Source organism: Aotus nancymaae, unplaced genomic scaffold, assembly GCF_030222135.1.
Source record: "Aotus nancymaae isolate 86718 unplaced genomic scaffold, 86718_ANA_hifiasm-v0.15.2.pri h1tg000038l, whole genome shotgun sequence".
Lineage (NCBI taxonomy): Eukaryota > Metazoa > Chordata > Mammalia > Primates > Aotidae > Aotus > Aotus nancymaae.
Genome location: NW_026988452.1, coordinates 1,235,088 through 1,260,792, shown reverse-complemented (window position 1 = coordinate 1,260,792; position 25,705 = coordinate 1,235,088). Strand labels below are relative to the sequence as shown.

At 47.7% G+C, this 25,705-nt stretch overlaps 1 protein-coding gene across 2 annotated transcripts in view; it reads right to left on the bottom strand.

The window, feature by feature from the left end:
• Window positions 1-25,705, bottom strand: part of LYZL4 (lysozyme like 4) — a 54,640-nt gene that overhangs the window by 22,273 nt on the left and 6,662 nt on the right. Inside the window, exon 4 of one of the 2 annotated variants that reach the window (XM_012460125.2) lies at window positions 22,309-22,378. The exons of the other annotated variant lie outside the window; for it this stretch is intronic. Coding sequence (XP_012315548.2) covers window positions 22,309-22,378 — 70 coding nt within the window. Of the gene's footprint in view, window positions 1-22,308; window positions 22,379-25,705 lie in introns of those variants that run through there. 2 annotated transcript variants of the gene reach the window in all.

The window sequence follows — 25,705 nt, the reverse complement described above, 5'->3', positions numbered from 1 at the left end:
ACCTCCTCTGGGAAGGGACTGAGAGAAAGGGAGGGAAGGAAGGACAGAGGAGAGGTGAAAGACTTCTATATCTTATTATTTAATGTTTTATAATAAAAAATTATTGCATTACTCTTCTAAAAAATAGACTTTGCCTGGGCAACATGGTGAAACCCCATCTCTTAAAAAAAAATTTTTTTAGGCTGGGTGTGGTGGTGCACACCTGTAGTTCCAGCTATTTGGGAGGCTGAGGTGGAAAGATGATTGAGCCTAGGAGGTTGAGGCTGTAGTGAGCCGTGATCACGTCACTACACTCCAGCCTGGGTGACTGAGTGAGACCCTGTCTCTAAATAACCAAATAAATAAATAATAGACTTTATCTTTTTAAAGGAGAGTTAGGTTCACAGCAAAACGAGGAGAAGATGTTTCATATAGCCTCTGCCCCTACACATGGATGACCTCTCACACTAACAACCTCCCACACCACAGGGGTGCAGTGTTACAAATGATGAACCCACACTGACACCCATTATCACCCGAGGTCCACCGTTTTCATTAGGGCTCCCCATTGTTGTATTCCTTTTTTCATTAAAAGAATTTTGAGTGATGAGGATCTTGGTGAGGTGTACACTAGGAACATGTCACAAGAGCCAGTTGGCAAGCCCTCTCAGTGGCCACATTTGAAATAGCTTGACAATGACTATAATTTATTATAAAACACTGAACAGGCAAAGAACCACAAGACCATAGTAATAATTTTTAAATAGAGGGAAAAAGAAAAAAATTGATTGCTGCCCTGGAAGATGACTAATATCGAGTCCTTATTCTGAAAATTAAAGAACAAAAAAAAAAATCTATCCTGCTTTTTTGTGTGTAGGATCTTTAGTTCATTCCCAATTGATAAGGGGAAGCCCCTCATTACAGAAAAATGCCAGTTCATAAGCAGAAGAAGCAAGAGACTTAGAAAGGCGCCATCGGACCCTCCCCAGTGTAATAACCAATTCAGGCAATTCTCGGAGGTTGTGCCTGTCTTACTTCATTGAACAGCTATAACAAGGTACCACAGGCTGGGTGCTTATAAACAATAGAAATATATCATATTTTTCTCAGTTCTGGAGGTTGGGAAGCCCGAGATCAAAACACGAGCTGATCTGGGGTCTTGTGACGGCCTGCCTTCTGTTTCCCAGATGGGACCTTCCAACTGTGCCCTTACCTGTGGGAAGGGGCAAGGCAGCGCTCTGGGGCCTCTTTCATAAGGGCACTAATCCCATCACAAGGGCTCCACCCTCACGACTTAATCATCTCCCAAAGGCCCCACTTCCTAATACCGTTACACTGAGCATTAGGTTTCAGTTTATGAATTCTGGGGGCACACAAATATTCAGGCCAGAGCAGAAGATGAAAGGCTGTTGGAGAACACATACCCACACCGTGCCGAAGCTCTACCCCACAGATTACAAAGGGGAAATGTGGCTTTATAATGGAGAAATCTGGCAGTCACTAACTCAGCTAAGTGATTCAATGTAGCATCCTTCACCACGGACAGCCTAAGCCTACAGATCTCCTGGGAGACGCAACACGGAGGACGCAGCATTACCCAGGACGCCAGAACTGTCTAACTCAGACCCCGCCCAGCTGGGTTTCTTCTGGACAAAACTTGAACCAAAAGAAACCCAGGGAAGTGTAACAAATCAAGTGAACCATAAAGAAGCAATCAGATTAATCTAGAACGTGAGACATTCTATAAAACAGCTGGCCTGGTCTCTTTAAAAACCAATTCTGTGGGAAAAAGGTAGGAGATTGTTCTACACTAAAATAGGCTAAATAGACATAACCATTGTAATGCATGAAACTTGACTAAACTTCTCTTATTTATCTTAAACAGCCATAAAGATATTTTGGGGAACAGTTGGGGAAATTTAAATTTGGGTCTAATGTTGTGTGATGTTAGGGATTAATGTTAATTATCTTAGGAGTCACAAGGACACTGTTTATATAGCAAAATATCCTTATTCTAAGGAGATGAGTGCTGAAATAATTAGGGGTGAAGTATCATGATATATGCAATCTATTTTCAGCAAAAATAAAATATGTAAACACAGAGATAAAGCAAATACAGACAATGTTACAATTGTTCAGTCTGGGTGGTGGGTACAGGAGTGTTCACAGTACTATTCTCTCAACTTTGCTGTATATTTGAAATTTTCTTACGAAAAAATGTGAGACAATGCAATCGTAAAAATCAAGCATCGATCCCACATTTTCAGTGGAAACTTTATTTCAGAGGAACCAGATAGCCCAACTTGCTGAGAGAAAGTTATTACACTGGGGCTTGTCACAGAAGAATTGAGCTAACAGATGTAGAAGGAAGGGCAGACGGAAAGCACCATGAAATGGTTGATTCAAGCAAGCATGATTTGTCATCACGATCATCTGACGAAAGGTTGCTGGAACTAAGCATTCACATGGTGCCACGGGGACATTACGGGCTTCATCGCTAGTGAAGGACTCAGGCAGACCATCGTCACCTGCTCCCGACAGTGGAGGTTAGGCTCCCTCAGGAGGGTACAGGAAAACAGCCCCGCCACGATGCTGTGACCTGGCATGACCTACACAGGCAAAGGCTCGAGCCACAGCTAATCTGAGTCTCGGCAGAACCTCATGATCCTCCCAGAACGCCAGACGAGGAGACGCAAGTAAATGGTGCTTGCGGAGCCATCTCCTGCTCACTTCCCTGTCTCCCTGGGAGGCAGTCACGGGAGGGTTTCTCACGGCCTCCCAGGCACTGATGAGGTATGGGGCCTTCTGCTCGACCCCTGCTCCCCACCTCAGAACGTCGCTGCAGAGTAGAACTCTGCTCAGCTACAGGGTACACCTGGCTCCTCAGCACTGGGGGACCCTACAACTTGCATTGCAATCATCTGGTCCCCTTTTGTTTCAGTGTCTTCTTTTCCTTCTTTTTTTTTTCAGATGGAGTCTTGCTCTTGTCGTCCAGACTGGAGTGCAGCGGTGCGATCTCGGCTCACTGCAACCTCCATCTCCCAGGTTCAGGTGACTCTCCTCCCTCAGCCTCCCGAATAGCTGAGATTACAGGCGCTTGCCACTATGCCCAGCTAATTTTTTTGTACTTTTAGTAGAGACAGGGTTTCACCACGTTGGGCAGGCTGGTCTCAAACTCCTGCCCTCAGGTGATTCACCTGCCTCAACCTCCCAAAGTGCTGGGATTACAGGCATGAGCCACCGCGCCCTCTTTTTCTTTTTTGAGACAGGGTCTTGCTATGTTGGCCAGGCTGGTCTTGAACTCCTGGCCTCAAGTGGACCTCCTACCTTGACTTCCGAGAATGCTGGGATTGCAGGCATGAGCCACCACGCCCAGCCTCAGTGTCATCTCTTTTGTGTGTGAGACAAGAACCATGAGTAACTGGCACCTTTAGCATTCTTCCTTCCACTGTCTACAGAGATAATAAACTGCCTGAGTCTAAAAGTGGCCTATTGTGACTTCACTGATAAAACCAGTCAAGCTTTAGCCTCGGTCTTGCCTTGTCTTGTACGTGAGCGCTTGGCAAAAGGGTCATCCAGGCATTATGGCTCCCCGGAGTGCTGTGCCATGAAGCATGTGGCGTACTCCAGCCTAACTATGCTCAGCTTCAGCATGCCAGTGTCACACGAAAGGGGATTGCGCTGGACTGAAAGAGATTTAAGGGCAGAGTCAGACGCAGTGTCAGATCCTTGGTTTGAAACTGGTTTGGGTAAACCAGCTGTAAAGGGTATTTTACGGTAAATTGGGGAAATTTGAATATGGTTTGAGCATTAATAAAATAAAAATTTATCTAAATATAAGATTGGAAGTAGGTGGCTTACAAAACTGCAGAGTATGATTTTATTTTGGCTTAAAAAAATGTGTATAGAAAAACATCTCAAAGGGTGTATCAGTCACCAATTGCCACAATAATACTGTGTAACAAAATAAATTTCAGTGGCATGCAGTAACAAGCATTTATTTCATGCTCTCTCATCTGTAGGTTCTCTGGAGTTATCCTGGCTGGCCCTGACTGGGCTGAAGGCTGAGCCCTGGTTTACTCCACACGCCTCTCATCCTCCTTGGGCCAACTCCCACCTGAGCCACGTCCTTTTCTTGGCGAGAGGCTAGAGTGCAAATTAGCAAGTCAATCGCATGAGAACACGTTGAACCTCTGATTGTATCCTGTTTGCCAACATCCCACTGGCCAAATCAAGTCACACAGCGAGGCGCAGTCAAGGGGAAAGTGGTCTCGCCCACCCGTCACAAGGCCACGGCATGGGATGGAGAATTGCTACCGATGTTTTAATCTCTAAACCAAAGTTACAACAGAAACGCTTAAGTGGTAGGAATACGATGTTTTAATTTTTTAAATTTTTACTTACTGACATTTTTCTAATTTTCTATAATAAACCTAATACTGTGTACTGAAATAACGAAAATGTTAGTTTAAAACTTAAACAAGTAAACAGCTACTTAGAAGTTCCACCTTATTGCTCCAAGCCCTCTACCTCCAATTTCATATCAACTGAGAAGATTTCACTCCATTTAATTATACGTACCCACTTCTGGGGAGGCTGCTGTGTTCCAGGCACTGGGGTTGGGGGGTAGGGGACTGTGGAAGGGTCGGGGAAGGGGACGTCTCTCTCCCCAGGGCACTAGACAAAAGGCCCTGTTTGTCCACACTGGGAGGGGCCCGTCTCAGGACCTCCAGGAAGTGCTTCTGAACCGCGGCCCTCGGGCGTGTCTCCCATTTGTCCACACGTTGACCTGATCCTTTCAGAATCCACCTTGCAAGGCCCCAGTCTTAGAAGCCACTGCCCATTGCCAGAAGGCGGGGAGCAGAGCAGTGAGCACCGAGCAGGCCTGGGGCTGCCTTTCTTCCCTGGCACACACCCTGAGGAGGGGAGGGCGTGGGGGCACCTGGCAGAAGCTGGGCCACTGCTGCGCTGGGTCGCTCTCCCCAGAAGCCCTCACACTTGATTTGATCGGGCTGTTCCCACCGCTGGGACCCTGCTTCCCCTTCTCTTCCTCCTCACAGCTGGCCTCCAGGCAGGAGAGTCTTCATCGTCCTCACCCAAACGATCCCCTCCTTTCTCTGTCTCTTCCCCGTCTCCAGCCTTGGTTTTCACTAGGCTTTGTTCACACGGCCGTCCCTGCAGCCATGCTTGAGCTGGGACCCGCAGCCCTCACACTCAAATGCTGTTCACTCATCTCATTAGACAAACATGCCGAGTGCCTACTGTGTGCCAGGCTCCACTCTAAGGCCCTGGGTGTGCAACTGCAAACACCACATTCTGGTGGGAGAGACAGGAAACACAAAGAAGTGACTGGGAAATATTAAGCCATGAACGACCCACACTGGTGCGTGTGTCTGTCTCCCCATGGGACCCAGACCCCACCTGGGTCTCGTTTCCAGTTCCTGGCGCAGGGCTGTGCTTACAGCCCGTGCTTAATCACCATTTGCCGAGTGACCACGTGAACAGATAGCAATCAGCCGTGGATGACTTGAGTGAATGTCACGGCCTGCTGGCCTTAGACTAGTGCCATGGGGTCAGCTCCTTCTGGCTAGACATTCACTCTCAGAAACAGTCAATGCTTCCCTATGCCCAGGGCTGAAGCCCTGGTTTCCTCAATGACCCTAAAAAACACCCCACACACATACCCCAGGAGACAGCCGCCTGCCCACTGGCCCCTACCGGGACCCCTGCCCTCCTGACAAAATTGAGTGTGCCAAGGGCAACCCTGTCCCCAAGAACTGTAACAACAACAAATATAAATCCCTGAAATGACCCTTGGGCCTGTCTCCAAGAAGCAAATGTTCAAATCAGCAAGTGTTTACTAAGTGCCCACTGAATGCCAGGCAGATGGAACTCGGCACGGAGGGGACAGTAAGCGGACACAAGCGTGGAGTATTTCCATCTAGTAAAGATGGCGCCACCGAAGGACAGCTCCCAAGGCCTATCGAGACTGGGCTGGAGGACTGAGGCTGCTGGACGGCTGAGACCGAGCCAGGCACGGAGGGGCAAGGGTGCTTCCAGCAGCGGTGACGATGGAACCGTGGCAAAGGCTGGGGCGCCTGTGGCTGGGGAAGAGGCAGCTTAGCTGTGCAGTGTTTCTAAAGAATAAGACACCCAAAGGACACCCTGCTCTCCCACGGCAGGACATGAGGGACTTTCTTGAATGATTGCCAAGGTGTGTGACCTACTCTGTCCTTGGCTCTGCTGGGTACAGTGTTCAGGACAGGGTGAGCTAAGATGCTATCCTCCTCTAATTTAAACATGAAAAGTATTGATTACAGAAGAAATACATGCTCATTATGTAACATTTGGAACATGCAACAAAGCATAAGGAAAAAAATAAAAGTCATCTACAGTCTTCTGAAAGAGTCAACAGTGGCTGATATTTCTTGCTGAGAGTGGAGCACCCAGCATTTCACAGATCCCACGAGAACCCTCACAGGCAGGTACTCTTAGCTGCATTTGCTAGATGGGGAAATGGAGGCATGGGAATGATAAACAATTCGCACAGGACCAGTCATGAGCAAATGAGAGCCCACATTCCAGCACAAGCAGCCTGAGTTCCAGAACGCTCTTTCTTTTTTTTTTTTCTTTTATTGCATTTTAGGTTTTGGGGTACATGTGAAGAACATGCAAAATTGTTGCATAGGTGCACACGTGGCAGTGTGGTTTGCTGCCTTCCTCCCCTTCACCTATATGTGGCATTTCTCCCCATGCTCTCTCTCCCCAACTCCCCACCCCCCACTGTCCCTCCCCTATTTCCCCCCTACAGACCCCAGTGTGTGATGTTCCCCTCCCTGTGTCCATGTGTTCTCATTGTTCAACACCCGCCTATGAGTGAGAACATGTGGTGTTTGATTTTGTGTTCTTGTGTCGGTTTGCTGAGAATGATGGCTTCCAGGTTCATCCATGCCCCTATAAAGGACAGGAACTCATCGTTCTTGATGGCTGCATAATATTCCATGGTGTATATGTGCCACATTTTCCCTGTCCAGTCTATCATCGATGGGCATTTGGGTTGGTTTCAGGTCTTTGCTTTTGTAAATTGTGCTGCAATGAACATTCATGTACATGTGTCCTTATAGTAGAATGATTTATAATCCTTTGGATATATACCCAGTAATGGGATTGCTGGGTCAAAAGGAATTTCTATTTCTAGGTCCTTTCTGCACAGCAAAAGAAACAATCATTAGAGTGATTCGGCAACCAACAGAATGGGGAAAAAATTTTGCAGTTTACCCATCTGACAAAGGGCTGATATCCAGAATTTACAAAGAACTAAAACAGATTTACAAGAAAAAAAAAGCCCATTCAAAAGTGGGCAAAGGATATGAACAGACACTTTACAAAAGAAGACATACATGAGGCCAAGAAACATATGAAAAAATGCTCATCATCGCTGGTCATTAGAGAAATGCAAATCAAAACTACATTGAGATACTATCTCACGCCAGTTAGAATGGCGATCATTAAAAAATCTGGAGACAACAGATGCTGGAGAGGATGTGGAGAAACAGGAACACTTTTACACTGTTGGTGGGAGTGTAAATTAGTTCAACCATTGTGGAAGAGAGTGTGGCGATTCCAGAACCCTCTTCCTTAACCATTAGGGCCATTTTGGTTTAAGCTGCAGTTCCAAACTAGCTGTTGAGGAGCCCCAGGGCCCCACAGTAAACTTATGGCATATTTCAAATATTTAATAAAAATATAGCAACAGCTATCAGCCACAGATGCACTACTACTATTAAGTTGTTTGGGTCCAACTACTTAATAAATAAAACTGTTGGGTTTTTATTTGGTGGGGTGGAGAATGGTGAGGGGTGTCTAGGAGCTTCGTAAAGGATTGCTGAGATGCTAAAGTTTCCATGAGCTGAGAAGGTTCTAGAACCTCCAGCTGATGGTGTTCTATGCAGGTGCATACCTTCCTCTTTTTCACTTACAAATGAGCTCACAACATATATGTAATTTTATAGCCTGCTTTTTTCCTTTCACAATCTGAGAATACTTTTGCATGTATTTAAGTAATTTCTTTTTCTTTAGCTAATATTTCATTGTTGGATAGATTTTGCTTTTCAAATTTCTATCCACAATACTATGTGAACATTTTTGCAAATATGGGCACCATATTGCTCAGCCAAAATGTGTGCATATGTTTAAGACTCTCAATATGTGCCCAAAGTGCTTTCTAGAAAGGTCCTCTCTAACTGCATTCTAACCAAGTGCATCAAAATAGCAGCTCATTATATATTCACCCATCTGTGTATTATCATTTTAAAAATGCTTGCCATTTAACAGATTAAAAACGCGTTCTCGTTATTGTTTTAATGTATCTTCTCAGCTGCTAATGAGTTTGGCAATTTTTTTATCTGTTTATTGGCCACTTGCGATTCTATTGTGAATTGCCTATTCACATTCTTTGCTCACTTTTCACTTGGAACGTTCATCTACTTCTTATTGATTTGCAAGCCTCCATCCAATTTTAATGAAAAGCTTGAATCCCCAGCGCAGCTGTGAGAAATGCTGATGGCTGCAGTTCTCTGCTGATCTAATTGTTTTAATAAGTTCCACTAAAGACTCAAAGCCTAATGAAAGGTAGAGATCTGATTTGTGGAGCTTAGAACAGCTACGTAATTAGAACTTTCCTTTCCCAGTTAAAAGCCAACTGTCTTTTCGGTCCAAGTTCCTAGTTTTTTCCTGTTTTGAAAAACGTATTTAAATATAAACTACTGGTCTTGGCAGGATGGCAGGGAGGACATTAGAACCATGTCTGGTTGTTACGTAACTCTCGAATTAACTTAGGGTCTTATTTTCTCGTTTGGTTTCATATTTTGTCTTTAAAGTGAAGGCCTCAGATCTCTTTGGTTCATTTCTGCCTAAGCGCCTCTGGAGCCAGAAGTGAGGCTGTCACCTAGCAACCAGAGCTCTGCTGGTAGAAACAGAAGCCTCGGGCCCAGCCAAGACAGGAAAATCACCAGTTGGAATAAAAAGTTTTATGTTTGAACTAGAGATCAGCCAAAGGCACCGCAGCCAGCAGAAGGCAATGGCCAAGGGGTCCTCCCAGAGGAACCCCAGGCTCTCGGAGGCCCAGACGCAGAGTTGGGGAGGGCTGATGGCTTCAGCGGCAACCTTTGGGGCCTTTGCTCCCCATCCAGAGGGGCGATGGCAAGTGGAATGCTTTCGACTTGGATCCAGAAAAGAGGTTTTAACTCCCCTATTCCACAACTCGTGCGCGATCTGATCTCTTCGCTCCCTGGTCAGTCCTGAGGGGCCACAAGGCTGGAGGCTTCATGCAAGCATTTGGGCATGCAGGCTGCTCCCTGCGAGTTCAGTTTTAACACCCGAGTCTGAGAAGGAACGTGTAAAACCACTCCAATACTGGGCGTGGTGGCGCATACCCATAATCCCAACTACTCTTGAGGCTGAGGCAGGAGGATTGCTTGAGCACAGATTGCTCAAGGACTGCTTGCTCTCTCAGCCCATCTCCAACTAAACTAAACAAAACAAAGACGCCAGGGGCTCCCACGCTGTGAAGCTGGGGGATAATATTAACTCCTCCAGGATGTTCTGCAACCATCCTCAGAAGTAGGGAAAGCTGGAGTCACTGAAGTTCTGGAGTCGCTGAGATGCTGAGTGGAGGAGGGACTCTGGCTGGCTGGAGGGACTTCAGTGCATTCAGTCCCCCTGGCAACACGGCCGTAGTTAGGAGTCGCAGGGTTTCCCTGAAACACCAGCCCCTTCCTCCACGCTGCCCCCCCATGGACCTCCACCTCCTATTTTTCCTTCTCTTTCTCCAGGACATGCCTTGGCCAAGGGAATATTACTGAGCATGATCAGAACACAGGCCTTAAACATTCTTCCATGGTTTGGCTTGCTCTTCTGCCCTCTGTTAGGAAAAGAAAAGCCCCAGGTAGCCCCTGGTCCAGGGAGAACAAAGAGACACATTGCAGACCTCAACTCAGCTGTGGCCTGAGTAGAGCCACGCCAGCCAAAATCCAGGCCTGTGAACAAGAAAAATGACGTGTTTGTTGTTTTGAACCACTACGATTTGGGGACTATTTGTTAGGAAGCTTTATTGCAGCAATGCCTGACTACCCATTACTCATACCACGAGTTCCTTCTACACGTCCTGGTACTTGTATCTTCTGAGGCCCACTTGGTCAGCTTTTCCTTCAATTCTTCAGGCTTTACCACATTCTTCTAATAAATTCCTCTCTTTGCTAAAGTTACTGGGAATGGATTTCTGTTGCTTGTAGCTCAGAATGCTGACTGGTAGAGTTCATCTACCAAATCTCTCCAGAATTGGCTACGCCTCCATCTGAATTCAGAGCCTTCTTCATACAATATGAACGGTTGTTTCCAGCCTTTTCCCATCTTCTGTTTGTCTTCAGGGAGCCTCTGCCGCATCCAACTGAAACAGCTTGTGTCCCAAACAGGTTTCCCTCGCTCCTCCCTGGAGGACTTTGCACGCACGTGCTCTGCTGGCAGCATCCTCTCCATCTTCAGCTCTGACGTCCTGTGAACCTTCCAAACATCTGGGAGGCCCTTCCTGATTCTCCCCTGGAACTCCCATCTCCCCTCTCAGTCCCGGTGCAGCTGCCCTCGTCTGGATGGTGCTTATCTTCCTCTACAGAGCTGCTGTGCTTTATTCCCTTACCAAAGAAGACGAGACCGCCACTCAGGGGAGGTGCAGAGAGCCCAAGCCTTCCTCAAGCCCACTCACTCCCGTTAATCGCTTTCCAGTGGCATTTCCTGACGCTTGAATTCAAGGGTCCTGTGTCGTCTTCTTTGTATTCATGTGCCAAGCTCAGGGCCTGGAGCAAGGGTGTGCTCTAAAGGGTGATTGGTTATTCGAATGCAGGAATGAACAAATGTCCATCTTTTCTAGAATCTGAGTACACAATAGAGATACATTTCTGGCCAATTGTGTGGTTCCTTTGATCTGGATGAAACATAGCCATGATTTTTTCGCCTTGTCCAAAGATAAAGTTGGGTCCTGGACACAACCACCAAGACCTGGAGTCAACCACAGACCAAACACCATTGAAAAACATCCAAACGAACGAAGCACCCAACACTTAAAATCCACCCAGTTCTTCATGTTACAGTTGATGGGAGCACGCTGGCTTATGCGTGTAGACTCAGCACATGTATCCATGAAACTGAGGTTACGCTCGTAGTCTTCAGCACACGTGATCCACAATGGCTTACGCTTGCAGACTCCATACATACAATCCGTGAAACTGAGGTTCAGTGTAGAGAAGCGAGAAGCTGAAACCCATGCAGACAATAAAGGAAGGGGTGGGAACGGGACTCCAGGCCTCCGAATGGTCAGTGTTCTATTTCTTACAAGAAGTAGAAGGTTCCATGGCGAAGCAGACTAGAGAGCCTCCAAGCTGGGTTTTTCCACTGGGTCTTCCTACACAGCCTGTTAATAGGGAGGGCATCACTGTTCTGTGCCAGCCTCCACAGTCACAAAGGCTGCTGTTCTGTGGCCAGGAGGATTCTTAAAATAATAGTGCTGCCTGCCTCTGTGGGCTGGAGCCAGCTGCCTCAGCATAGTTAGTTCCTGAACTACAGTTTCCTGCTTATGGTGATGACTGGTGTCACAGCAACTGGTCAGCCACGTCCATTTCTGTCCTGGTAACCAGGGCTTGGTCAGGCCGGGGAGAGACGCAGAGTGAAAAGAATCAAGTGAGCGTCACGTGATGGGACAGGGAAGACTTTTGGAACCAGAAAGATTTGAATTCAGATCCTAACGCTGCCCCCTGCTGCCCCTGTGGCCTCCATTTGCTCATTTGCCGAGTGGTGGTGATACCGCACCCACCTCAAAGAGCAAAGTGAGATGAAGCCCATGTCTGGCATACAGCGATGGTCAGTGAATACTGTCTTACTGCATGAGGTAAGGAAGACGGCTGCCAGAGGCAGAACCTGAGACGAGGAGTCGATTTGGAGGTGATTCTAGGAGACACCAGCACGACAGTGGGGATGTGAGTTACAGAAAGGAAGACAGTGACACAGGGACTTTAATGCGCAGGTCACCCCGGGAGCAGTGAGAGTTCAGTGCCATTAGCACCTTTCAGAGTCAGGGCGGAGCACGCCTCAGCCTTGTCCCCCTAGCAAAGGGTGCGGAAGTTGAGGGATTTATCCACCCCGACTCCCATCCACCATTGGTCAGGGCTGCTGGGGAGTGGGGCGTAGCGTCCCAGCACAGCTTGCTCTTTGCAGCAGTTTAATGGGCTTAAGAAGCCTGAGAAAGTCTGCTTCGGGCAGCAAGTTGCAGCTGCTGGGAACTGACATATGAGGCCCATGAGCATAGGACAGGACAGTATGGGTGCCCACAGTATGTATTACAAGGGTTCAAAGCTCATCAGGAGAAGCCAGGGCTGTCATATTAGTTTGGACGGGTCTAGAATTAAGCTGCAAGGTTGGGTGCAGTGGTTCACGCCTGTAATCCCAGCACTTTAGGAGGCTGAAGAGGGCAGATCCCTTGAGGTCAAGAGTTTGAGACCAACCTGGTCAACATGGTGAGACCTCATCTCTACAAAAATACAAAAAAAAAAAAAAAATTAGCCAGGCATAGTGGTGGATGCCTATAGTCCCAGCTACTCGGGAGTCTGAGGCAGGAAAATTGCTTGAACCCCGGAGGCAGAGGTTGCAGTGAGCTGAGATTGCACCACTGCACTCCAGCCTGGGCGACAGAGTGAGACTCTGTCTCAAAAAAAAAAAAAAAAGAATTAGGATGCAAAACCCACAAGCCTGGAGCTGGTGCAATGAGTCGGGAATGAGGTGAGGGTCCCAGACACTTGTCATCAGCTGTCCTGGAAGCCCCAAACCCTATATTCCTGGGTGCTGGCCATATTTGTAACAGAGCCGCTTTCTATTGGGATGATCTAGGGTGACGCGGGACTGTGTTGAGAGACTTTCTTACCGCTTCCAAAACACAAGGGTCACTATTTCACACACATACCCTTACCGAGCACTTAGTACAAGCTGTTCAGCTTCAGCCCTAGCACGGGCCTAGGGGAGGGTGTGTGCGTGTGTGCGCAGGTCCTGGGAGGAGAGCCTTGAGACGACCACTTTTCCCATCACCCACAATGACTACAGATTGGGCTACGTGGAATAGCACACTATGGTGGACAACCGGGAAGGGACAGAGAAGGGAATTAAGAAGCCCTGTGCCTGAGAAAGCGGCTGAATTCTGTGGGAATCCTCCCAAAGCGCACCCTCCCTTAAAGGTCAGTAGATGGAAGCTTTTTGAGATGCCTTAAGCTGTTAAAGTCCAGTGTCAGAAATTCCCTCTGGGTTTGAATTTGAATGGATTACTTGAGTTCCCTGAATGCTGTGCACATAGAAATACAAATATATATATATATATATATATATATATATATATATATATATATATATATATATTTGCTTATATATATATATATATATTTGCTCGCTCTCTCTCTATATATATATGTATGCGCTAGGCTTTGTGACTTCTAAATGTAAGTATAACATAATGAAATGAAAACGTAACACCAAAGTGCCTCGTTATTCTCATGGAAAAATCACCCAGGAAAAGAACTTTTAGAATCCGAGTTCCCAGTAGAGCGTTCCTTGAAGTTTACAAATGTAGTGATAATAGCTGTCATTATTATCACAATGATAATTCTTATTCTTGCTATTTTAGCAAGTACCGTTTTTGAGAACCTTTCATCTGCTCCTGATCTTGCTTTTCATATCTATCTTATTGCACTGAAAGCATCGAGAATTCTGATGTGAGGGAACGAAGACACTGAGAGGGGAAGCAATTTGCCGCGGGTTGCAGAGCGGATCAGCGGCAGAGCTGGGATTCAGCAACAGATCTTTCTGCTTCCAAAACCTGTTCTTTACATGATTCACTCCAAGTGCTGGGTAACACAGCTGGAATGAATTTCCTTTTCGTGGTAAAATGTGATTCTTGTAAGTGCTTGTTGACCTCTTCATCTATTCTTCACTGTAGTCAGAACCATCATCCCCCACAGCACCACATGAAACCTGTACTTTTCACTCAACTTTGGGATTTAGCGACAGTTTCATGCCAACCAACTGTTGAGGTTACCGATCTCCAGAGCCAGTATGTAAATTTGCTTAGAATGGCCCACATGATGTTTAAAATTAACTTGAAGTCACACTTATGATGTGGGAGATTTAATATAAAAATCAGGATTTCTAGCTGTTTTTGAAAAATCCGCAGAACCAACAACACTGATATGCCCCCCCTTCAGCTCGCCACCGTCCCCACCTGTCCTTTCTGTGTCCCTGCCACTGTGCCAAGTGACAGGAGTGACAGAGCACCACACCTTCCATCGCGTATTTTCTTAGAATTCATTGGGTTTTTCTAATTACTCCTCAATTATCTTCTCTCCTTTCTGGACTTCATAGTAATTGACTTATTTTTTGTTTTTTTGTTTTTTTGAGACAGGGTCTCACTCTGTTGCCCAGGCTGGAGTACAGTGGCACAGTCACAGCCCACTGAAGCCTCAAGCCATCCTTCCACCTCAGCTCTCCTGAGAAGCCAGGACTCAAGGGTGTACCACCACACCTGGCTAATTTTTTGTATTTTTAGTAGAGACCGAGTTTCACCATGTTGCCCAGTCTGGTCTCAAACTCCTGGGCTCAAGCGATTCGCCCGCCTCAGCCTCCCAAAGTGCTGGGATTACAGGTGTGAGTCACTGTGCCTGCCCTAGTATTTGACTTTTTGGTGCACAAAAGTCAAGGATCCCCCTACCCCACAAGCAGTTCTTCAGATATACCAAGAGCCTTTCTGAGCCTGCCTTCTCTCCTGCGCTCTTATCCTGCTGAATGGCGCGAAGACACCAGCTCAGCTCCAGACAGAAACTTTTCAGAACCGTCAGTCTAACACTTGTTATTGTGGCCTCCAGCAACGTCCTCAGCCTCTCTAGCTTCTGCTTTCCTTATTTGGAAAGTAAGTCCTAGTTATTCACCTAAAGACAGTTAAAAGCCAAAAGCCAAATGGCTAAGTTTGGCCAACACACTGAGAGCCATCCGGCCAAACGAGCAAGCCACCAAATCATCTGATTTTTTTTTTTTTTTTTTTTTGAGAAGGAGTCTCACTCTGTTGCCAGGGCTGGAGTGCAGTGGCGCGATCTCGGCTCACCGAAACCTCCGCCTCCAGGGTTCGAGTGATTCTCCTGCCTCAGCCTCCTGAGTAGCAGGGATTATAGGGGGCACACCACTATGCCCAGCTAATTTTTGTGTTTTTAGTAGAGACAGGGTTTCACCATGTTGCGCAGGCTGGTCTCAAACTCCTGACCTCATGGTTCGCCTGCCTCGGCCTCCCAAAGTGCTGGGATCACAGGCGTGAGCCACCGCGTGCGGCCTCATCTGATTCTTTTCAGTATTCTGTTTTCATTAGCCAGCTTTCATCTCGTCTACATAACAGGATTTTATTAAATATGCAGCTTGCGTCTGCCCTAGCGCTCTGCTCTTCGGCTGAAGACTGAAGTCCCAGAGAGAGGGAAGAGCCGGAAAGACAGGGCTAGAGAGAGGCCAGCAGGGGCTGAGGAGAACACCTTCATATGCGCCGTAATAGGAATAAGGAAGCATGAGGAATACGCTCGTCAGATTCTCCTTATTAAAGAATACATTATGCCTCTCTCCAGCCCTCTGACTGCCCCTCTTTATCTTCAGGCTCCGGCAGCAGCAGGAAGTGGGATCGGGGGACACTGGATGTCTTTTAGATGTTGTTATGAAGATGGAATGACTTCAGCCCATTGGGAAACATACTGGTACTTTCGTCATAGGACTGCGGGAGGATGGGAGGCGCTAACGCTCCTGAGCTGTGTAGTGGCAGCACCCCGCAAGCAGTGACTCCTGTTCTCACACTGCTCAGAACGGGGCCGCCTGCCACCCAAACCCACCATCCTCCCCACCCTCGTGGGCCATCAAAACCAAGATTCTACCCACAGGAGGGTGGCTAAAAGAGACCCCTCAAGGTTGTGGAAAGGAAGGAATTCAGGATGTCCTGTGAGATGAGCCATACAATCAGCTCACGAAGGAATGTGCAGACGTGCAGAGGCCCAGGAACAAACTCCAGGCCTGCAGCGGAATCCGCCCTTTGCAGGGAGAATGGGTCCATCGATGGAGGCCATGGTTGACCACGGAGGCCTGCAGGAGGGGAAGCAGGGGCCGCACACTGGTGGTGCCTGCCCGCCTCCGCCCTGGGAAGCCTGGGACCAAGACCGCATCACGTTCCATCAATACCCCTGCACTGCCAGTTCCTGGGCACCCAGCCACTGCGAGATAACTCGGCTTCCCAGGATCGATGCCCCCAGGGAGCACACGTGGTCATCTGGCCAACGTGAACCTCCAGACTGCTTGGAATTAGTCCATTTTCTTTCCAGTTTATTCTCAGGTCTGTCATTGGTTGTTTATTCAAGCATCCAGGAACTTCTGGAACTTAACAGGTTGAATTTCTGAGCTTACATGGCTGAGGGCCAGACCCCAATGAGTGACTCCTTCTCCAAGGTCAGAGTCCTCTGGTTGGGCTCCGTGTGTATGAGCAGCTCCTGGCCCTGGGGCGGGTGTGGACACTTCCCGCTGGTGGCCTCAACCACCTCCACAAGTGCCTGCCCTGGACAAAAGGTAGGAAGCCATTCTGCCAACCTGCTGCGAAAGAGAATCCGGCTTCAAGCTCCCCGTGAGGCCCCAGCACGTTTTGTTCTTGATCGGGCCTTATGGCCTCGTCTAGTAATGTTGGTGAGGAAAGGGGAAAGTTTCTTCCTATATTAGTTTTAAAATGTAATTGAAGATGGTTCTGTTGCCTAGACAATGGCATATTAAATTCGGCAAAAGCAAGGATTTATTAAACATTGTCCCTGATCTACAGAACAAGGGAATGTAATAAATCTCCCAGAATTTTTAGCTGCGCTTACTACACATCATGCTCTAAAATTGCGTTAGTCATGAAAATGAGATGGGGCGGAGGGCTGCAGGGTCCTGAAGCAGCAGGACGGGACTCTGGAGCAGTCTGGCCTCTTGGGGACAAGGGAGTCTCCTGAGCATGAGTCGAGGAGAAGCCGGGAAGAGGGAGGAGGTGTGTGCTGAGCGTCATCCGTCCGGGAACTGGGCTAGCAGCCTTGACTGTGTGATCCCCTTCAACCCTCACTGTCTGCCCACGGAGGAGAACATTTTCTGGGTTTTAAAAATCTCCATTATAATACATTTCCTTGGCTGGCAAATGAGAGAAGCCAATTCCAGCTAGCTTGAAAATCAGCTGTCTCCAAGCAGCTCTTTGGGTGTCCAGGGGCCATTCTGAGTTTTATCCCATTCTCTGTGCATGTAGAGATACGCGGCAAATACCACGTCCCACAGAGTGAAAGGAGAAAACACAAAAGCCTAGATATGAAGTGGGTGATATCGTCTAGGTCTGTGTGAATGCCCGTGTTGGGCAGGCCTGTCTCGAACTCCTGACCTCAGGTGTCTGCCCGTCTTGGCCTCCCAAAGTCCTGGGATTACAAGCGTGAGCCATTGTGCCTTAAGAATTGAGATTTTTAAGGTGGTGGAGTTACTAGCAAAGGCAAGCCTGAGAGGGTGAAGCGAGGTGGAAGACAAGATCTTTGCAGGTGGTGACCTTGGGGAACCCAGATGCCAGGGTGCTGGTGACTTGCCTAAATACATACTGAAGCCACCAAGAAGGATGGCTGCAGTCGTGGCGGAAAAACAGTGATTCGGGAGCCAGAATCTTCAGTGAATGAGGGGCAGAACAGGAGAATGCAGGAGGAACACTTGCTTCAAAGGAGCTAGAGAACTTTAGGGAGGAAGGAGGGAGCAGCGATGGGGAGCAGAGGCTGCCTAGCTCGCCTCTAGCTCAGAAGTAGGCAGGGTTTAAAATTCAAAGCAAAACCAGCCACCACTTAGGGACAATCGTGGAAAGCAGTTCCTGAGGATGAGAGAGATACAATCTTCTTACTCCAGTAAGGGACTTGGACAGGCTACACTGCAGGATACACATGGCACCAGACACAGACACACACACACACACACACACACACACACACACACACACACACACACCCCACCCCAGGCCCTCCTGGTGGCAAAGTCAACATGGTGCTGGGAAGCAGGGAAAGGATCCCAGAAATCAGAAGACCCCCACGGCCTCACTGCCGCCCCCTCAACACCACCACAGCTCAGCCAGCGCGGCCGGGGTCGCTCACTGCAGTTGCAGGTAGGAAGAATGAGGCTCAAGGAATTAACTGGCTCAGTGCTAAGTGGCCGAGCCAGGAACGATCCCTGTGACTTCCGACATTTTTCCAACACTGTACTCTGTACTGGCCGGTGTCTCCCAAGTTTCCCAAAGATCAGAGTTATCTGGAGAAGCTCTGAAAACACAGATTCCCTGGACCACATCTCTGGAAATATGGATTCAGTAGGTCTGGCACATGGCCCAGGAATCAGCATTTTAACAGCCACCCCAGGGGATGTTTTTTTTTTTAGAAACAGAATCTTGCTCTGTTGCTCAGGCTGGAGTACCGCGGTGTGATCTCGGCTCACCACAACCTCCACCTCCTGAGTTCAAGCGATTCTCATGCTTCAGCCTCCCAGGCAGATGGGACTACAGACGTCCACCACCATACCTGACTAATTTTTTGTATTTTTAATAGAGATGTGGTTTACCCATGTTGGCCAGGCTGGCCTCAAACTCCTGGCCCCAGGTGATCCGCCCACTTCAGCCTCCCAAAGTCCTGGGATTACAGGCGTGGCCACGATGCCCAGTCCACCCAAGGCAATTTTTACTATGCCAGAAGCTTAGAAATGCTGCAGATTCCCACCCTGTCTTCTCCATTTATTTTGTGCAGTTGAAAACATTCGCTCAATTTCCCAGGCTGTGGTCCGGGCACCAATACGATGACCATTTTCCTGCACTAATTGCCTAATACCTCTTAAGTACAGCATTTTAATTAAAGAGCTAGGGAGATCCAATCTTCCAGCTAATGAATGGAGTAGAAAAGTCATACCAATATAGTGCCAGGGTTTGAAAGGGAGCTCTGTGCGGGGATACAGGTTTTGAGGAGATTCCAATCCCACCTTCCTCACTTACCAGACTAAAGCCCAATTAGTTAGCTCTAAGCCTCAGTTTCACCATCTGTAATATGGGTATGATTCATAACTACCTTAAGAGGTGTTGCAAAGCTTGGAAATATTGTATGCAAAGGCCTGTGTCCTATTTACACAGTTGGAGTTAATATGATAGCTGCTGGCAACAGAAGTAGTAATAACAAGAGCTGTTGTTACTGAGATTTCCTAACCCAGCTTGGATCATTCTGCGAACCAGACAAGGGGATCTGCGCCCAGAATGAGTGCTCACTGTAACACCCACTATCAGTGGGCGTGGCAGCCCAAGAGAGGCTGTTCCAATCAATACACTAACATTTGCTTTGTCCTTGTGCCTCACGCCCATGTTGACACAGGTGGCCATTAGAGGATGATGAGCCGCAGTAGAAGCAACGGGCTGGAAGGAGGCGGCAGCACGCTGGATTTGGCACTCGAGGAGATAGCGTTTTCATCAATTGCAGGTGATTAATTCTGGGTTAGGGTTGGGTTGAGGTTATGTGCGTTATCGCTCCTGGACCCACCCTCGGAAATAGTGCGGGGTTCCCAGCTCAATAAAAAAGCTGATCAACGCTTCACATTGATCTCCACTACGAGTGCCGCTGTCTGTAATTTCACTGTATAATTCACGCTGTGTGGTTGGGGAATACAGAATACCTTCTTCTCTAGAGAGGAGGGAAAGCCACACAAAACCGTTCGATTAAGCTCAACGATCGTTACTGAACTTGAGTAAAAGTTCTGTCTCTGAAATTCTAACTTACACCATTTCTTCCGTCTGAACGTAACCGAGGTGAAGATGAAAAGAAGAGCTGAACTGATTTGGATCCTGCCTGCCTTTCGCGTGGCCACTCTTCACCTAATTTCTTCAGTTTTCTCTGAATTAGAAAGAGTAACAATAAAGACTTACATACATCATAGTTTGTCTACATAATGGAAAGCTGTGCAGTTAAAAATGGTGCTAGGATCCCTGTCATAGACCTGAAACATTAGATCACAAAACATTGAGTGAAAAAAGCAAGATACAAAACTACATGTTTAGTAGTCATGTCTGTAAGGGGAAAAATGTGCATGCACACGCGCACATGGACATTCACGCGCACACGGACACACACGCATGTGCACACGCGCACACGGACACTCACGCCACACACACGAACACTCACGCGCACACGGACACACACGCGCACACAGACACACACGCACACGGACACTCACACCACACACACGAACACTCACGCGCACACGGACACTCACACGCACATGGACACTCACACGCACGTGCACATGCACACACGGACACACGCCACACACATGGACACACACACACAATGCACGCACACACGCACACACACGTGCACATACGTGCACCACACATGCACACACACGTGCACACATGCACACGGACACTCACGCCACACACATGGACACGTGCACACACAATGCACGCACACACACATGCACACACCACATGCGCACACGCACCCACACACACACAAAGTAATGAGGGATACACACTAAAAGTTTAACACTGACCATCCCTAAGTCAGGGTTCCCCACTTTAGCTACAAGACAATGATGGACACTTCTGTTTCCAGCGGGGGGACATTCTTAATTTCATTCTTTATGACTACTTATGCTACCCAAGTTTTCTTCATTAAATACATGTTGTTTGTGTAATTTTTAAAATGTAAGAAATAAAAAGGGGCAGACCCAAACAGGCACTTCAGCACCCTTTGTAATGCTTTTTCAGATGGCAATATCTAAAGATCTAACAGGCTGGGCTTGGTGGCTCACACCCGCAATCCCAACACTTTGGGAGGCTGAGGTGGGTGGATCACTTGAGGTCAGGAGTTTGAGACCATCCTGGCCAACATGGTGAAACCCTGTCCTTACTAAAAATACAAAAATTAGCCAGGCGGTGTTGGCACGTGCCTGTAGTCCCATCTAATCAGAAGGCAGAGGCAGGAGAATCACTTGAACCTGGGGGGCAGAAGTCGCAGTGAGCCGAGATCACACTATTGCACTCTGGGCAACAGAGCAAGACTCCATCTCAAAAAAAAAAAATCTAACAGTAGAGCCAAACTTAAATTAAATATGGTATGTCATATACCGGAATATTCACTGGCACTAAAATTTCACTCTGAAGAATCTACAATACCATGGTGACGCACCTGTGACCGACAGGCGGGCTCTCTCTGTACCACCTAGTTCTTTTCTTCCTGTACTAGGACCGAAAGGGGAAGAACCGTGTTCTCCAACGCCCACGATGGTGTGGGTCCCACAGGTGACCTGACCTGCCGAGCAGATACCTGTGCTTCTGCGGCTGCTACCAGGTCTCAAGCGGGTGTGTCCAGGAAGCCCAGGCTGACAGCTGTGCTCCCATTCCGTGAAAGACCTTATAAGCTGTTAAGCTCTGAAATAAACCCTTGCTGCTTAAAAATGAAATCGATGTAGGGGGAAAGTATCTCACCTTATTTGTTCGCTTTCTTTCTGAAAAGCCAGGTGCTAAACTCTCTAATCACAGCATTACTATGGTATTTTTGAAACAGAATAAAAACCCTATACAGAAAAAAAATGCAATCAAAACGTAACAGCAATTGTCTGAGTACTGAGATTATAGGAAAACTTTTCTCCTTTTTAACATTTCTGTATTTTCCTGAATTTCTCTAATGCAAATATACCTATTTATAATTGTTAGAGACTTTCTATAAGAAGTGAGCAACTGTCACTGGATTCCCTCCATAGGTGTGCAAAGGGGATTCTGTGGGCTCCTCCCTCCCGTGTGCCCGCTGTGCACCTGCCGAGGCTGGAGGCCCTGCTCCTGCCAGCCTCTCTTCCTCTCTTCTTTCCTCTTTGCTTCCACTGTACCTGTCCTTCCTTTTCCTGTTTAGTATTGACATTCATGAACACATCTTGTTTTTCAGACAATTTCCTTCCTTCAATTCCTCCATCTGAGATTAAATAATAGTAAATCACAATAATAGTAAATAATGCTGATTATAGAAATAGTCATAATAAAGCAGAGACCTTTGGCCCAGTTGAGAACTAGCTTGGTTTATTCTGCATCCCGCATCCCTGGATGAAGCAAACCTTTGTCCTTTTCCAGCTGAGCTGCCGAGTGGCGAGATCATCAGCACCTCGTTCACAAGACGCAACCCGGCGGTGCTGCGGGGGCCACGCAGGCGGCTACAGCCTGCAACCGTCCAGCCACCGCGCCAGGGTGTCAGAGTACCGGCAGTACCGGGACCAGGTGGGCCTGCGGACAGAAACGAACAGGGCGGGCTCCTCAAGGTCAGCACTCAGGGCCTCCAGGGCTTCACAGCCTCACTCAGCCCATTTACACCTGCCTGGCCCGTGGGGCCTTTGAGCTTGCCACCCCTGCCGTGGGCACGATTCTGGAGGTTTTTCTGCATCTCCAGTGCCGTCTCCATCGCATCCTAGCACGAATGCTGGCGCTTCCTCCTCCTAGTGCTCACATCAGCCCCCACCTCATTCCCTAAACCCCACACGGTGAGATGAGGAGGCTGAACCGTGAACCAGGAAACTCTCCCCCGACCCCGCAAGGGAAGTATCATTTGCTTCTCTGAAGTGAGCTTCACAGAAGTTCCGTGACTTTCCAGGAGTCACATGATGAGTCTTTGGCAGACCCTGGACCTGCAAATAGAACCTTTGTCCCCTGGGCCAGGGCCCCTTTCACCTTTCCACGTATCTGCTTTGCTCTTCAGCTTCCAAAATTCCTTCCAGCTCTTTAGCCCACCTAAGTGAGCTACACTGAGTTTCTCTAGCCTTTTCTCCAGGTGCCTGCAAAAGTGATTCCCTTGTTCTGGGTCCCCATGCCGACACCCAGACTTCAGGTTCTCCAGTCCCTATCCTCAGGGTGGGGCGCCACCCAGGCCAGCTGTAAGCCATTAGAGACCCTGTTTGATCATCCTACCTCTCGGGCAGGTCTCCAAGGGTCTTCCAGGGTCGGAGGCCCCACAGTAGAAGGCAGGGCTGTGGACCTCTGGCCCCTCGTAGCCACAGAGTGGCGGGGAAACCCCAAGGCTTTGCACGGCCCCGGGCAGACACTGCAGGAGGGACTCCGTGAGGACACGTGGGGTCTTGGTCTTCTCCCTTCCTGTCTTCCCCAACCCTGCAGAGCTGGCCAACTGAGCTTCGGGGAACACGTGACTGCCTGTTAGCTTAGGAAGAGCTCACTTCACTGGGAGCCTGAGCAGGTAAGAAGGCCTCGATCTGCCTGGGTTAGACTAAAGATGATTCGGCCCATTAGGGCTTCCTCTAGAGACTCAGCCAAGCTTCCACATTAATCGGAAACTCAGACCATATACGAAAGGCATTTCCAACACTCCAAAGGCAACTGACATTAATACGGGGACTTTCACTTTAAAACTGCAATCTATGAAATTAGTGGTAAAAATGGGTTAATGGTAAGTAGCATTGAAATAAACGACTAGCCATGTAAAAAATATAAACCTGGGTCCCTACACCTCACTTTTTACGCCAAAATAAAATCCAAGAAGGCCAAAATTTTAAGCATTAAAAACATGAAATCATATCGTTTTTAATTTATTTGACAAAAAATAGAGGGCTTCACTGGCGTGTGTGCCGGCACTGCAGGAGAACACGGCTTACAATTTTGGAGTAAAAAAGACCTTTCTAAGGAAGAGACTTCACGTAAACCCAGAGGCCGCGAAAGAAAACCAAGGGATTTGAGCCTGTGAATTCGTGAAACTCTTGTAGGATAAAAATAGCACAAAATCAAAATACAAATAGCATGCCTGAAAAAACAGTTCAGACAAATAAAATGAATAAAGGCCTAACCAGCCGAATTTATAAACGACACATGAAATATCAACATGAAGAAAAAGCCATTATCAACCCAACAGAAAGCTGGACTAAGAATATAAGTAAACAGTTCACAGAAAAACAGCCAATAAACACTTGAGAACATGTTCGACTTTCTTTGTAATTTAAACACACAAAGCAAAACAGAATGGTATTATTTTACACATCTCAGTTTTCCAAGACTACACAGGTTTTTAACACCCCAGGCTGGTGAGCTGAGGGGAAACAGGCCCCTTTGTGCAGTGTGCGGAGGGGCCTCTTCTCCAAATGGCAGCTTAGCAACTGGTCTCTCCAACATCCAAATGAACCAAACAGTCTCAATAAACCCCTATTCAGGGATTTCTCAAGGATACAATTGAAAGAACATAAAGGTTCTAAAAGCAAGATGCTTATGATAGAATTCCGAACCAGCAACAGCAGCCACAAAATGGAACGAACCAAACTTTCGTCATCAGAGAGCTGGCAGATGAATTACCTGCAGCCTGTACAGAGTGGGGCCCCAGCAGCTGCTACAGCGACGGCAGAGACCTTTCAGTAGTGACAATGCCAAGATTCATGAGCTCTATTCATAAGTGGAAAAAAGCAAGGTGCAGCTCAGTGTGGACACTGGGATTCCACGTGTGTTTAAAAATATCTGCAGTCTGTGTGCACACTGCTTTCTGATTTCTAAGAATATTAACCAGAGGTGACCTTGAGGAGGCTGCTGATAAAAGGGAAAAGGGTTATTTTTCTTTTTTTTATTTTTATTTTTCCGAGACAGAGTCTCGCTCTGTTGCCCAGGCTGGAGTGCAGTGGCGCAATCTCAGCTCACGGAAACCTCCGCCTCCTGGGTTCAAGGGATTCTCCTGCCTCAGCCTCCCAAGTAGCTGGGACTACAGGTGCATGCCATCTTAAAGAAAATAAATAGTAAATTTAAAACGAAAAACGCTATGAATGGCTTCTGGGTAGTGGGTAGGGCCCCAAATGCAGCCTCAGTTTTTCAGCAAGCACTCAGGGGCGTCCATTATGTGCCGGGCGCAGAGCTGGAGGCCAGAGATACGAAGCAGGAAAAACAATCGCTGACTGAACTGATTAGGTTGGTGCAAAAGTCATCTGCCGTTATCCTTAATGGCAAAAACCACGATGACTTTTGCAAAAACAACTAACGGTTCCAAAGTACCTTGAAGACACAGAAAAAACAAAACAGCAACAAAATGTCTTGGCCTCTGAGACAGACGCACCCTCTGGGCCAGATCCTGGACAAAGTCTCTGCTGCCCACAGGGCCCGTGATTTATAGTCAGGAACACCACCTACGCTCCCACGACTGAAATCTGTCCACCTGCAGGCCCGTCTTCTCTCCCCCCACCACCCCACACTGACTCTGCTCAGAAACCCTGAGGGTGGACTCACTGGAGTACTGGACAACCGTCTTCCGTTGCCTTCTACATGACTAGAGCACAGATATTCTGTGTCACCCATCCCCATCTCTTTGAGTAGCTGGAGTGACCTGAGACTTGGAATAGCACAGATCCAGAATGGATCACACTGCTGTGGCCATGAGGAAGTAATTCTACTTCTCTACGCCTTGGTTTTCTCCTTTCCAAAATGAAGCTAAGGATGCTCACTGCAGAGGGATTTGTGAGGATTCACTGATGATATGCATATAAATGCAATCAGCCAAGAAACTGCAGCTAATATTACAGGATTTCCTCTATTGTAGGATATCTTCTGAGATTCATCAATGATTTATTAACAGCC